Source organism: Panthera leo, chromosome B3 (genome assembly GCF_018350215.1).
Source record: "Panthera leo isolate Ple1 chromosome B3, P.leo_Ple1_pat1.1, whole genome shotgun sequence".
NCBI classification, from domain to species: Eukaryota; Metazoa; Chordata; class Mammalia; order Carnivora; family Felidae; genus Panthera; species Panthera leo.
Genome location: NC_056684.1, coordinates 80,105,209 through 80,121,031, shown reverse-complemented (window position 1 = coordinate 80,121,031; position 15,823 = coordinate 80,105,209). Strand labels below are relative to the sequence as shown.

Below are 15,823 nucleotides of genomic sequence, written 5' to 3'. Positions count from 1 at the left end.
AGACAAATATAAAATAGACCCTGTGAGGCTGAGATTGAGAAAGGAATTTGTTACCCATTTTTAAAATCAGAAAGAATCAAACTATGGCTTCAGAGTGTTAACCCCTTATTTACTGTAGCCTGGCTCTACCTATCCAGATTTTTGGCTTAAATAATTTATCCTGACAAAAAAACTATTATTTTACATTAGGGAATAGTTTTAAGTTTAACACAGAATGTCACAGAATGGCTTACTGAAGAGGTTCTCAGGTGTCAGTCAGAGGATTCAGGATCTCTCAAATGTGAAAAGGATCTTGGATCTAGTATTGTCAGAATCTTAACCTCAATAAATCCTAACAAGTTATTTAATTTAGCTCATATAAGCACTTCACATTTAGTAGCATGAACATATTTATTTAACAAACTTCATTGTAATTATCATGTTTTCTGGTTACATCTGAAGTCTTAAAAAAAAAAAAAATGGAAAAATAGGCTGACACATCAACTATCACCTAGTATAATACCTGGCATATGTTGGGCAACTGGAAAAGATAAGAGTCAAAATGAGAACTTGAAAATTGGGTCTTTTCAAAACAATCCAAAATTTTCTAAACTACATACACATTCAAGTAATCCATTATTCAATGTGTTCTTATACTCTGTATTGCATTACTTAAAGCATAAAACTTTGTATTGCATTACTTACAGCATGAACAGTTTAATAGCTTATTCTAAAACTAACAATGAAGCATGTGATAATCCCTATATAAAAAAGAATTACATTATCATAAATAGAATCTTGTTCTAATCATTTTCTTATAATGACTAAATACTAAAGGCAAAGTCATGGAGAAAACTTACCTATTATAATCTCCTTTACTTAGCATTCAGTATTGAGTATAAAAGTAACAATAGATTACATAAATTTAGGGAAAAAATTACTGAAAGTTTTAGCATAAAGTAGAAGCCAAAGTGAATTCTCTGGTTAGTAATCAAATGAAAGCTTTTTACTTGACCCAAACAATGGCTTATTCATAATATGGAAATTAAATATTACAAAGTATAAAATCATAACCCAGTTTGATGAAGTATTTTAAAGAAACTTTAACCTTAAATACTAAAACACTAAAGTGACTAAGTACAAGAATACAAAGAATTGTATAAAAGGTCTTCAGACGAAGTTCCCATAACAAAAGGCTTAAAAGATGTCTAAAAACAAAGAATTTAAAACTAACCAAAGACCATTAGCAGATGTGTAATAGGTGACTTTATGGTTTTCTTCAATATTGAGACCAATGGAAAACAAACTTGAAATATATGGCATTTTAACAACTCAAACAGTTAGGAAATACAAATACACATTGATAAGGTTTCATAGCATAATGACTTTAGAAATTCAATGTCAGTAAGAGTTGTGCACTGGCTATAACAATGAATAGAAAAAAGAAAAAGAACAATCACAATATTAACCATTTGACATAGTAACACTGCAGAAAATAAATATAGGATTCTCTACTATGCCTTAACTATACAGATTAACCTAAATATCAAATTAATGGAACATCCTTAAACCCAGAAGATGCTTTGCAATAAGTATGCTTCACTTTAAAATGTGAATATCCTAAATTATTATTTACATCATACCTTATCCCTAAGTCCCTGTCTACACATAACATAGTGAAATGAGGAACTGAAATACTGTTTCTAGTTATCGCCAACCAAGCATATTGCTTCCATACAAACCCTACCCTACCCAAAAACTGTGTGAAATTTCATCAGTTTTAATTACCACTTCAGGAGAAATTAAAACTACAAATGACCAGAAAATAGCTTTAATTAGGTTTTTTGGTTTATACTGGTTTTTAATTTCATAAAATCTAGTTAGGGTTGAGAAATATCCAATTTATCATCACATTTAGAATAAAAGCTATATGGAAAATTTGAAGTTTATATTAGGTATTCAAACTTTTATTAATCCTTTAATTACTTTTGATAATTTAACAATTCAAGACAAAGACATGCCTTGTGTCAAGTTCTTAAAAACTTCAAGTTAAAATGAAACTGTAATTTGCTGGATCTGTCAGTAAGTGTAACAAAGGAAATTGTATTAGGATTATGTTTTAGTTTTCCTTTGGTATTAAGAGATATGTTGTTTTCCTTTAAAAAAGTATCAATAATTAAAGGATGTCTTGGGGAGAATATGATAATAGTTGATTATCTGCTATGTATATTTAAAAAATGTGATTAAAACCAACCTCTCATAAAGATTTACCTCTTATCCAATTTACCTTGGTGGAAAACCCATTTAATATTTGATAACAGATTAGGGACATAAGACTTTTCCACTTTCTTCTTTTGTAAGAACATACACATGGGGACGTGACCATGGGACTATGTATCTTCAAATTGTTATTATATGATTTTTTTGTTACTTTTAGGTGTTCTTTAATTTTTAGTAACATTAATAAAGTTTAAAAGGCAAGGAAAGGTAAAGAGTTTATAGTAAGATACAATGAAACACTATAGTTAATTCTGCATGGTGACATCAGAGTGGGTTTTTCATTCTATTTGCATTTCTTTCTCATGTTTCTAGGTTGCTTTTATAATAACAATATCTTTCAAGAGCAAAGAAGATAACTGTATAACACAGTGGTACCAGTTTACCTATCATACAACCATCTTGGTAATAAATAACTGTCAAATAGTCAAACCTACCACATGGCGATGCAGAGATAACTGAGACACCAAAAATGATTCCGGATCAGACATAATGTGATTTAATACAACACGGGATACAGAGAGGGTAAAAAAATCCTATGATTAAAGACAAGGCTTTAAAGAAGACACTTTCTTAGGTATTTTCAACTATATTTTATCCACCTCAGAAGTGTTTTTAAGACCATACGGAATGTCCATAGATTTTAGAATATTTGTGCAATTCTGCTTTTCATATAATACTTCCCATTAGGCATAATCTAATTGCAGTGAAGGTCTGTTTTAATATAAATCAGTAATCTAAAAGCATTTTTAATCAATTTAGTGCCATCCTAGAAAAAAAACAAAACAAAACAAAAAAAACACTTATAACACGTTCCCTGGAATATATGCCTTTGATTTATATAACAGGATTTATCAATTAGCTTTTCTATTTAATGCTTTAAAATAAAATAAGAAATAATTTGAAAATTTTGTAAAACTAGAAAAAACATTGTGGCATCCTATAGCTAATACTAATTTGCAGAAATAGTGAATACAAGTTTTTTCCCCCATATATATATATATATATATATATATATATATATATATATATATATCATGCTATTATACTTGAAAAAAGTCTGTACAGCTATTTTAAAACTATTTATATTAAAGTTTATGAAGCATGTATTTTAAGAAAATAGAAAAATATCAACTTTGACTGGTATACTTTAACACAAAAAGTTTTTAGCTTAAATGGCCAAAACATCCCTTTATGTTCATATCATAAATTTTATTGGGCCAAGAAGCTGGCAAGTTTGTTCAAAAATGATGATGGACAGATTTCTGAAACAAAAAAGTATCAATAGCAGCTTTTAAAGAAGCATGTCTTTGTTCAAAACATTTAATGTCCAATGTAGTGAGTACTTTCTTCCTTTTCTAGTCTTAGAGTGTTTTTTATGGCAAAATCCATATTTTCTTGAAATTCTTGATATGTATTGGTGATTGGAAGAGCTAAACAGTTATTACACTTGTTTCCAACAGGAAAATCCATATGAAGACACTCAATTGAAGGAGTGGGTTTAAATCCAGCAGGTGGAATGGAATTGCAACCAGTTGCAAAAGTAAGAATGTCTTCCATTGTTACTGCAGATTTACCATCTGAAAAGTTTACCAAAAAATAAATCCATGTTATATATATTGCTATCATCATAGACTCTTTCCCAACTAGACAGTGAATGAATATTTAAAGGCAGAGAATCTAACATCTATCTTAGACAAACTAAATCACCAGATCAAATATAATAAGAGGAAAACTGTACATCCAATAAATGTTTATTTGAACCTCAAAGTAGAACTCAGAAAATCATTTAGTAGAACTACTCATTATACATTCGAATGCCTTCTCTAATATAAAATTATCATATAATTAAAGAGGTTCAGTGGGCATGATAATAAAAATAATTTTAAACCATTTCCGGATCATCCCTATTTAAGAAACTAGTTCATCAAATGCAGAGAGGAAAAATAAATGGTGTAAAACAACTAAACAGCCCACCTAAAAAGAATTTTAACTAAAATTTAAATCCTTCCTGCTCAATTTAAATGGAATGATTTTACATAGCTAATGCTCAATGATATTTACCATTTCCATAGCCCTAAGCAATGGATGAAGAATAATTTAATTTAACTTAACATTGCAAAAGATGAAATCGATGACTAGTTTTAGGATTACTCTATGCTGTGGCAATCCCCTATTTATTTATTTTTCAAGTTTTTATTTAAATAACAGTTAATTAACATACGGTGTAATATCAGTTTCAGGAGTAGAATTTAGTGATTCACCACTTACATACAGCACCCAATGCTCATCACAGCAAGTGCCCTCCTTAATGCCCATCACTCATTTAAACCATCCTGCTGCCCACCTCCCTTCCAGCAACTCTCAGTTTGTTCTCTATAATTGAGTCTTATGGTTTGCCTCCCTCTCTTATTTTTTCTCCTTTGCCTATGTTCATCTGTTCTGTTTCTTAAAATTACACATAAGAATGCCTTTCACCTCAAATTATCAAGAGGACAATATATTGCAAAATTTAACTTTACTCTGTAATCTTTCCTGATCACTTTTAACTCAGTCATATAAACTTGTCTTGAAATACATTCTGTAAATATGGAGTTAGATGAAAAGTCTTATTACCAAAAAGCAAAACTCAAAGAAATAAACTAATATACTATAACAAATTTTCTAAGACAATTAAAAAAAAAAAATAAAACATCCACATACCCTCAACAGCCTGTAAATAACTGTTCCAAAACCCCAAAGACTGTACATTGGATAATGTGCGGACTGTAAAAAGATCACTAAGGATTTCTGCAGAAAGATTCTCGGGTTTATGACAGAAGATGCTATAAAATGCTTCTGGGTAAGTCTGAATTTTCTCCAAAACACCAAGAGTTTTCAGACCCTGCTTAAAACTTAAGAGAAATAAACAATAAGCCAACATTTATACATGTGTTTGGTATTACAATTACAAATTAACATTTCTAGCTAATTTACTACCACATATACTTACATATGAGGAAAAATATATAATAATATAGATATACATGATATGATACTTTTAAATCAATAACAAACAGGTATACTAATATAAAATTAATATTTTATCTGCTCACATTATTTGAGTTTATAAACTAGTTATAAATTAAGCTAACAACTTTTTAAGAGGAAAAAAGCAGACATGTGAAGTATTTTACACTACAAAGTTAGTTGGTAGAAGAATGAAGATGCCTGGAGAATGCAAAGAAAAATAGTAGTAATAAATCTTAGCCACATAAAAAAATTAAAATATGTACTGCTAAAAAGAAATTAAGAAGACAAAAAAAAGTGGGAATATGTTTGTTATATACATGACAGAAAACTAATTTCTCTAATATACAAAAAATTGAAGTCATTTTTCTGAGAGAACAATCTAATAGGAAATGAGCTAAATATGAATGGATAATTAACAAAATACAAGTAAACTTTTAAAAATGCACATTCTTACTAGTAAGGAAGAATGGAGGTTTATTTTTGCCTATTAGACTGACTGAGCCCTACCTGTGGCTCTAGATCCCCTACCCACCTTCTTAGGTACCTGCTACAGATTCATCTCCTTTTCTATTGGCTTTTCCTCCAGAGCACAGAAATGTGCTTATCTTTCCCATCTTTAAATAGAAAAAAAAAATTCTTTCAATCCCATCTGTTTTCCTTTCTAAGTAGATGGTCAAGTAGGAGACCACCCACTTGAAAGATTCATGTACATTCACTATCTTCATTTGCTTATTTCCTATTCACTTTTATTCCATTCCTGTCTGTATCTGAGGAAAAACTGCCCTAAGTTCATGAATGATCTCCTTCTACAGCATCAGTCTTCTGGTTTCTCTTATTTCTCTGGCCAGATCATTTCAGGCTCTTACAAAGCATCGTCTTTCTTTATTTTGCCTTAAATGTTGCTGTTTCTCCCTCACTGATCTGTAACAAGGCCAATTTCTCTTCTCCCTTACCCTCTCCCATGGCTGTATTTAGCAGGTATACACTCACTCATCACTATAAAATCTATTACCTCCAGCCCAGAAATATACCCAACAGGCTAATTGTTACCATATATTCCAAGCAACCAAACAATTATCAAGTCCAAAAGAAAGTTAATTAGCTTGCTACCAGAATCTGAACCATAATTGACAGTATATGACTCCATTATCCCTCAAATTAGGATAGCTAAATCTAAAAGTCATCCTTAACTATTTCCTCTTCCATCCCTTATTACCTAGTCCTATGAATTTCCTTTTCTGAAATCCCTTTTATCTACTCATTTCTCTGTATACCCCTCTACCACCCTATTACAAACCACTTGCAGAGGAATTGTATCAGGCATGCAAATTCCCAAGTTTGTTTCCATGCTCTAGCTCTAGAGATGTGCCAGAAACAAACCCTAATACTGTCAGTCATCCTGACGTAGACTGAAAAGACGTAGACTTTTTCCTTTGGAAAAAAGGTCTAAATAAATATAATTAAAGATCTTGAGATCATCCAATCTAGATTACTTGGGCTGTCTAAATACAATGACAAGTGGATTATAAAGTGTCTCTTTATAAGAGACACAGAGAGGAAAAGGCCATGTGATAGAGATTCTAAACTACAAGTATTTTCTACTGCGGAGTGATCTCCAGAATATATTGCCAATTAAAAAAAAAAAAAAGACCAGAAAAAAGAGTGGATGGTATGTTACTATTTATCTAATAAAAGAAATTAGTACACATTCACACCAATATTTATCTGCTATCATTAAAAAAAACCCCAAGTAGAGGTGCCTGGGTGGCTCAGTCGGTTAAGTGCCTAATTTCCCTCAGGTCGTATCTCATGACTCATGAGTTTGAGCCTCGCATCAGGCTCTGTGCTGACAGCTCAGAGCCTGAAGTCTGCTTCGGATACTCTCTCCCTCTCTCTCTCTGCCCCTCCCCACTCAGTCTCTTTCTGTTTCTCAAAAATAAATAAACATTAAAAAAAATTTTTTAAACCCATAAATAATAGAAAGATAAACAATGAAAATCACTAAAATGATTACTTCATCAGGGAATGAAAGGTGAATGTGATAAAGATGAAAGCTATACCCCCCTGAATACAACTGGTATCATAGAGCTGAGGTTTTTTTGTTTTTTTTTTTTTGAGAAAGAGAGGGTGAGAATGGACACAAGTTGGGGAGGGGCAGACAGAGAAAAGTGGGGAAAGAGAGAATCCCAAGCAGAGTCTGTGCTGTCAGTGCAGAGCCCGATGCAGGGCTTGAATTCACAAACTGTGAGATGGTGACCTGAGCCAAAATCAAAAATCGGACACTTAACCAACTAAGCCACCCAGGTGCCCCTGAGTTCTTCCAATATACTTTCATTATAGATTAGACTTTGGAACCATGCAAATATTTGACATTATTTAAAAATAAAACAAAATTTTTAAAAATAACAAAAAATAGAGGTGCCTGGGTGGCTCAATCCATTAAGCATCTGACTCTTGATGTGAGGTCACGATCTCACAGTGGTGAGATCAGCATCACGTTGGGCTCTGCACTGAGTATGGAATGGAGCCTGCTTGGGATTCTCTCCTTCCCCACTTTTCTCTCTCTGCCCCCCCCCCCCCAACTTACGTCCATTCTCACCCTCTCTTTCTCAAAGGAAATAAACATTAATAAAAATAATAAGTAGGGGCTCCTGGGTGGCTCAGTAGGTTGAGCGTCTGACTTTGGCTCAGGTCATGATTTCATGGTTTGTGACTTCGAGCCTCACATAGGGCTCTGTGCTGACAGCTCAGAGCTTGGAGCCTACTTCGGATTCTGTGTCTCCTCCTCTCTCTGCCCCTCCCATGCTCATGCTCTGTCTCTCTCTCTCAATAATAAATAAATGTTAAAAAAAAAAAAAAAGAAAGAAAGAAAAAAGAAGAAAAATAAGTAAAAGTTATTAAAAATAAAAAATGAAAATAAAATGTATATTCAGTTAGTAGTATAAAAACAGAATATTCCAAATGTTTTTAAAATACAATAATTTACACAGCGCTAGAAAAATGTTAATCTGTTTTCAATACTAATATGGTATTGGTGATAATGTTGGTAATGTTATTTGAGACTGTTATTAATGAAATGTGGAATAAATCAAGTGAGTAATTATTTCATACTTTAATTCTCCTGTGTTGTTGACAACTAAGATTCTCAACATGGAGCAAAGAAAAAGTTAAAAATCTTGTAGTAGTGAATTTGAAGTTATCACTAAAAGCCAATATATTTTTTACCTTAAAAACCTGAAACCAAACCAAAACAGCCCTGTATTTCCTAGTTTGGCTCCACTGAAAAGGCCTAAAAACAGTGACTGATCTGGCAAAAATAAGCATTCCTAGCATCCAGATTGTGTTTTTCAAATACTATTCCCCTTTCAAAGAAACAAAGGTTCCTTAGTTCAAAATGCAAAACAGAACCTGAAAGACCTCATCATACCATACAGCAAGAAAGCTATCATAGATCATTAAGGTTAACATCAGAAGAACTCAAAAAAGAGGCGCCTGGATGGTGTAGTCAGTTGAGTGTCCGACTTCAACTCAGGTCATGATCTCATGGTTTCATGAGTTCAAGCCCCACATCGTGTCACTGCTGTCAGCTCCAAGCCCACTTTAGATCCTCTGTCCCTCTTTCTGCCCCTTTCCCGCTCATGCTTGCACTCTCTCTCTCAAAAATAAAGAGACATTAAAAAAAAAAAAAAACTCAAAAGAAACAAAAGAAGATTTACAATGGCAAAATATGGAGACAATTAGAACTTAAGTGTAATGGTTTCGAACGCATCAAATGTATTTAAATCTATGGATTAACAAAGGTAAATGAACAAGACTGGCCACAGGCTGACTAGTAATTATTAGATTTGTGTGGTGATTACACGGTGTCCCAGTATGCTTACTTTCATATGTATTTTATATTATGAGAATAGAAAAAATGTGAGAACCATAAATTTCCAAACTTCTTTTAAGGGTGACTAGAACAAAAAGTTTGAAGACCGGTGTTCTAAGCTAACAAAGAGCAAAGCTCACACCTACCTTCTTAATCAAAGAATGCTTAGTACTTATTACCCAGCAGACAACAGGTGCTCAATAAATAGTTATTAAGTGAATGAGCAGAAGTCGAATAGTTGGCTTATATGCTAAGAAATTTAAAATATTTTTTATTTAGAAAAATAATTATAAGTTGAGACAATGATTACTTTTCCTACCCAAGTATGAGACATTTACACAAGTCCATATAAAAGGGTTAGAACAGTAACTATCCTTAAGACATTAGTTTTAAAGCACTATTTAAAATAGCTTAAATTTTTATCAAATGTATCTACCATTATAAGACAATCACTTTAAACATCTAATTTGAGAGAATCATATAAACAACTTACCTTTCAAAGGGTGCTTGGACTCTCTTAATTACATGGTAAACTAGTATATCTTTTGCCAACATGTATTTGTCACTTATTGATGTTATAAGTCTTAGACATCCAATAAGCTCAAGATAGTTATAGCATTCATTTACTATTGAGTTTAAGTCAGCCACAGTTGTTGCAGTATTTACCTATAATGAAGAAAATATACCCAGTTTACCCATTTACGTGTGAATGATATTTACATTCAAATGACACTTACTACTTTAACTTTAATTCTAGAGAACACCAGAGTGGAGTGAAAGTATATCAAGAATTATTTTTCTATAATAAATGTATGGCAATCCAGTTTAATAAAGTGTAAATTTCTGCCTTCAAGAAACATAAGAGTATAATGCCACTTTAATATAGAAATTTATTTACATCTGAGGCAACAATTGACACAGAACAGTTACATAGCATGAGAGAGGCAAATGAGATAACCTGAGATTTCATGAGAGTATCAGCTAAGACTTAAAAGAGGGATAGAATCAAAAGAATAGTTGAGGGAAAAACATAAAACAAAGAAATTCTTGACCATTTATATGCCAGACACTTCCATATAGGTTAGCTCTTTAACAAAATTACACAGGGAAAGAAAGATTAAATATAGGAAGCATTCAGGGTGCCTGAGTGGCTCAGTCAGTTAATCGTCTGGCTCTGGCCTTTGGCTCAGGTCATGGTCTCATGGTTTGAGATGGAGCCCCGCATCAGGCTCCACACTGATGGTACAGGGGCTTGGTATTCTCTCTCTCTGCCCCTCCCTCGCTATAAACAAACTTAAAAAAAAAAAAAAAATAGAAAGCAGTCAATAGTCTATTTGAATAGAAAACTTCCTTTTTATTTCTTCCTTCCAAAAGACTTTTTTTCAGAGATTTACATGATTTTCCTCATTCATTTCAGATCTCTGCTGAAATCCCAGAAGTTTTTCCTGACTACCCTCATCAAAATACTACCTTCACACTCAGAGACTAACAGTTGGGTAATATTACCTTATGCCCCCAAACCCAACCTGAGTTTTAGTTAGGCACACAGCCAAACTTTCCTTACAGCTCAATGTGGCTATATGTGATTAAGAGCTGTCTAATGGAATGTGAGTGTCAAACTTCTCTGAACTCTACTTCTATTTCCTCCTTTAAGAACAACCTTCATGTAGATGAAGACGATGTCATGATTACACAAGAGATGAGGGAATCCAATTCCCTAGATGACTTGGTGTATCATAACTATACTGCTAAAATAGAAGCCCTCTGAAAGGTCAGAGACCATTTTACACTTTGTGAACCATAGGGCGTCTATTGCAACTACTCAATTCTGCCACTATAGTGTGAAAGTTGTCACAGACACAAAACAAATGGGAAATGGGTAGGGTTGTGTTCCAATAAAACTTTTATTTATAACAAAAGAGGCAGCAGGCCAGACTTGGCCTACAGCCATAATTTGTCAGACTCTACACTAAAATCTAGATAACAAGTTTTGGAGATATGAGTATCTGTTGGGGTCTCTGTTAGGGAAGCTAAGACTAAGCTCCAACTTATTATACCCCAAACATTATCTCCTCTCTTATTCTGTTTTACTTATTTTTTTAAATGTTTGTTTATTTTTGAGACAGAGAGAGAGAGAGAGAGAGAAAGAAACAGAATATGAGTGGGAGAGGGGCAGAGAGAGGAAGAGACACAGAATCTGAAGCAGGTTCCTGGCTCTGAGCTGTCAGCACAGAGCCCAATGTGGGGCTTGAACTCACAAACTGTGAGATTGTGACCTGAGCCGAAGTCAGATGCTTAACTGACCGAGACACCCAGGTGCCCCCTGTTTTACTTATTTTTATAATACATTTTACTACATGACAGTATATTTATTTATCTTCTGTCCTCCCTCTAAAATGTAAATTTCAAGGAAGCAGGGACTTTGGTTCACTACCCTATCTTCAGTGATGAACCAGTACAGGGTACCTAGTTACTTGTTAACTAAATGAATGAACAAACATGGATAGAAGCACAGAAATAGGAGTAGATAAAGCCATGAGGAGGGCTGGAAGTCTTAAATGCCCTAATGAAGAGCCTAACTTTGTTCAATAGGTACTGAGAAGTCACTGAAGATTCCTGAGGAAGAAAGCAATGTGGTCATAACTACCTTTCAAAGAATCATCCTGAATAAGAATATTAGAATAATATCCTAATTATTTAAGCCTAGACATAATTTGAGTTTGGTACAGTAAGTGCATTTGAAATAAGAAGGAAGGGCTGAAGATAAGCCACTTTTAGAGACAGATGACTTGACACACACTGATAAATAGAATACGGAGGAATGAAAATGACCCATTCTCCAGAAAGGCATGGAAATAAGAAATCTCTTGAAAACAAAAATCAGGCAAAAAACCCCCACAAATTCTGGGGAAAAAATAGTTCTGTCTTAAATATATTTGGCTTAGTGTGTCAGCAAGATTCAGATCCTATTTGATATAAAAGTCTAGGGGCTCAACAACACAAGTCTGGGAATCATTTAGAAGGTTATGGGCGAGGAGAAGGTTTCCAAATAGTACAGAGTGAGGACTGTTAAGACAAACCTAAAAACTATGCCAAGTTTCAGGAGTAGGAAGAAGTAAATATTAAAAAAAAAACAAAAAAAACCAAAAAACCCACAAAAACAAAAAAACAAAAAACTGTAGAGATGAATTCCAAGACAGTAGTGATTACAAAAGGAGATGAGGAAAGAAAGGCCTTTGCATATGGTGATTTAGATCCCTGGAGATCAGCTACAAACTAGGGAACTTGGGATAATGGTGGTGGGAACAGAAGCCTGACTATAAGAAGAAATGAATATGAAAGAGAAAGCTGAAACAATGAAGTTATAATAAAGTACATGTTTTAGTAAAGAGGAAAAAAGGAAAAATGAGTTGAAGAGTTAAAGGGTTAATTTAAACTACCATTTTAGGATGAAGTGTTTTGGGCCAAATAAAAAAGACAGACTTCCATCTTTCTTACTTTGTAGTTTTAAAACTGAGGCTTAACAAGATTAATTGATATGCCCAAGGTTACACAGTTTATAGCACTTATTTTAAATTAAAATCTGACTTCTGAGCATGTGCTTTTAAACATTAAACTATACTACCTATCAATTGAGACAACAGAGTAGGCTTAAACAGGAAGGAGGTTAAAGGAAAAAAAGTTGAATGGATTTCAGTGTCTCCATTAGTTTCCAAATCAGTAACACGTATGTAGACAGGGATACTTATAGGGCATTATGATAGTTAAATTTTGTTTGTAAGGTCATATGTAGTACAGGGCTCAAAAAATCGTAACTATTTTTAGGTGGAAACACTGAGTCTCCCCACTGTTTCCATAAAGAAGAAATTCAGCCTTGTCCTTCTCTCCACCTAGCACTCTTACCTCCCTGTAGGAGTTAGAGTAAGTTTTTTGACTGATAAGCCAAGTCCTTGCTCTCTTCATATCCATGTGCCTATAGGAAAGTACACTTTCATCTGCTCTCTAGCAGGCAACAAGGAGCCTGCCTTATGTTGTTTCTAGCAGGGTAGATAAATCCATCTAATTCTGAGGAGTGTTAACAAGCCATTTTGACCAAAGACCAAAGTCACATTATCCAATTGGTTGTATCAACATTAAGCCTGGCCCTTTGATCTCTAGTTGTCTGACCTTACTTAACATCTATCTCTTAATTGGTTGTGAACTCTGCTGGTAAACAGAACTACTGATGTTACACCTTAACTACCACAAAAAGAGAAGTATTATTCTATCATAGGTCCATCATTTATATTCAAATATAACTAGAATATAGTCTTTATTTTAATAAACAAGTACATTTCTTACCCTGATTATCATTTGTGCCACGTCAAAGTCTGAAACATCGTCTAAAATTGGTTGGGTATTTTCTGGTCCATAAACAAGGCAGTTAAACAAGGTTTTAGAAAAGAAACCAGGTGAAGGACCACCATGAACCAAGGAAATGGCAAGGATTTTGCCAGCTTCATAGTAAAGATTCTCTTTCAGAGCTGTAAATACAGATAAAAATACATCAAATATAATTATTTTATTATTATAAGATAACCATCATATGTGATGAATACATATACAGTAAAATTAAATACCCCAAAACTTAGACTTAAATAAATGTAAAATAACTTAATTCACAGAAATTAGAATCATGTATAAAATATAGATCTCACCTAAATATATTTTTCTGAATAGAAAATGACCCATAATAGAAAAATGTAAATACAGAAAATCTTTTAATACAAAAATCACCTATAATCCTATCACCAGAATAACCAGTGTGCACATTTTGATGTAAATTTCTCATATGTATATTACTATATACACAAATAGTTTGACTTCTGCATTTTTTCACTTATTATATTGTAAACTTTTTCTGTTATTCAAAATTATTCAAATTTACAGTTAATAAATGTATTAAGACTAATTTACAAATGTGCTACAATGTAAACCATCTTATAATGGCTATGTTAGCTAAGTTACATTTTCAATTATATGAGACACAATATTAACACCTATTTCCATATTCTTGTTTATATATCTTTGGTTACTTGATTACTATAAATTCCTACATATGCTAGTAGTTCAAAAGACATAAACATTTTTAAGGTTGTTGATACATAGCGCTAAATTATCTTCCAAATGGCACAAATTTACTCCCAACAGTATATGCTATCTTACCATGTAATCACAGATTTCAATATTTTTAAAATTATCATTTAAAATGTTTTAGCTAAGTGAAGTAAGTCAGAAAAAGACTAATATCCTATGATTTCACTCATATGTGGAATTTAAGAAACAAAACAAACCAGCGAAGGGAAAAATATGACAGAGAGAGATACACACACAAATCAAGAAACAGACTCTTAAGAATAGAGAACAAACAGATGATTACCAGAGGGGACAGAGGTGGGGGGATGTGTTAAATAGGTAATGGGAACTAAGGAGTGCACTTGTCATGATGAGCAGAGGGTGATATATGAAGTGTCAAGTTACTATATTGTACACCTGAAAGTAATATAACACTGTATGTTAGCTACCTTAAATTAAAATAAAAACTTAAAAATAAATAAAATGTTTTAGGTACTTTGATAAATCAAAAAGATATCATGTAAATTTTCCTTAAAATTGTTCTGAGCAAATTATTAATAAGTAACATTATCAATACATGAACTAAATGAAATCTCCTCAACAATAATAACTTTATATGCAATGTATTAGCAGTCACATTTTACAGTTGAACACCCTGAGTTCCAGAGAGGGCTACATAATTAACCTAAGGATGTAAAACTACTGAAGCAGATGTGTACGAAACTGAATTCAGATTTTGTGAATTCATGCACTCATTCACTGCACCAAAACTATCTTGAGTTAACACTGCTGATTATTTGGAGTGTGTTTTGTTGTTGTTTTTTGTTTTGTTTTGTTTTCTTTAAATTTTTTTTTTTTTAACGTTTATTTATTTTTGAGACAGAGAGAGACAGAGCATGAATGGGGGAGGGTCAGAGAGAGACGGAGACACAGAATCCGAAACAGGCTCCAGGCTCTGAGTTGTCAGCACAAAGCCCAACGCGGGGCTCGAACTCATGGACTGCAAGATCATGACCCGAGCCGAAGTCGGACACCCAACCGACTGAGCCACCCAGGCGCCCCTGTTTTTTGTTTTTTAAAAGGAGTTTAGAATTAAACTCAGTGTAGTGCATATAATACAAATAAATCTTGATAGTTCTCAATTATTTTAATGATTCAGGCAAAAGTGAGGAAGTTCTATGACATACATAGAAGGAAATTCAAATGGAATAAAATGAGACTTCTTTCAAATTTCCTATTACAGCAAAAGTGGTATAAAAGCTCCTAAAGAGTGCTAGAATTAACCATGCTTTTTTTTTTAATTAAAAAAGTTTTTTTAACCATCTTCTGAGATGCATGTTTTAATTCCTTACCAGAGAAGTATCATATACATAATTTCACACAAAAAATTCTTGAAAGCAAAAGTACATTAAAAAATCCATTACAGGGGCGCCTGGGTGGCTCAGTCGGTTAAGTGTCCGACTTCGGCTCAGGTCATGATCTCACAGTTCGTGAGTTTGAGCCCCGCATCGAGCTCTGTGCTGACAGCTCAGAGCCTGGAGCCTGCTTCAGATTCTGTGTATCCTTCTC

General features: G+C 33.2%; 1 protein-coding gene and 1 long non-coding RNA gene across 12 annotated transcripts in view; one reads left to right on the top strand and one right to left on the bottom strand.

The window, feature by feature from the left end:
- The window catches only part of LOC122222426, a 30,131-nt gene that overhangs the window by 1,538 nt on the left and 12,770 nt on the right, over window positions 1-15,823 (top strand). For 2 of the 4 annotated variants that reach the window (XR_006203752.1, XR_006203749.1), the window contains 2 exons: window positions 2,572-2,661; window positions 3,720-3,799. This is a non-coding gene — a long non-coding RNA (uncharacterized LOC122222426). Of the gene's footprint in view, window positions 1-2,571; window positions 2,662-3,719; window positions 3,800-10,556; window positions 10,631-15,823 lie in introns of all 4 variants that reach the window. The other 2 variants (XR_006203751.1, XR_006203750.1) reach the window with 2 other exon arrangements.
- The window catches only part of G2E3 (G2/M-phase specific E3 ubiquitin protein ligase), a 62,333-nt gene continuing 49,957 nt past the window's right edge, over window positions 3,448-15,823 (bottom strand). For all 8 annotated transcript variants that reach the window (XM_042942895.1, XM_042942894.1, XM_042942901.1 and 5 more), the window contains 4 exons: window positions 13,481-13,662; window positions 9,633-9,805; window positions 4,960-5,150; window positions 3,448-3,836 (listed from right to left, as the gene is read on the bottom strand). In XM_042942895.1, the coding sequence (XP_042798829.1) occupies window positions 3,580-3,836; window positions 4,960-5,150; window positions 9,633-9,805; window positions 13,481-13,662 (803 nt within the window). In that variant the 3' untranslated portion in view covers window positions 3,448-3,579. The remainder of the gene's footprint in view (window positions 3,837-4,959; window positions 5,151-9,632; window positions 9,806-13,480; window positions 13,663-15,823) is intronic.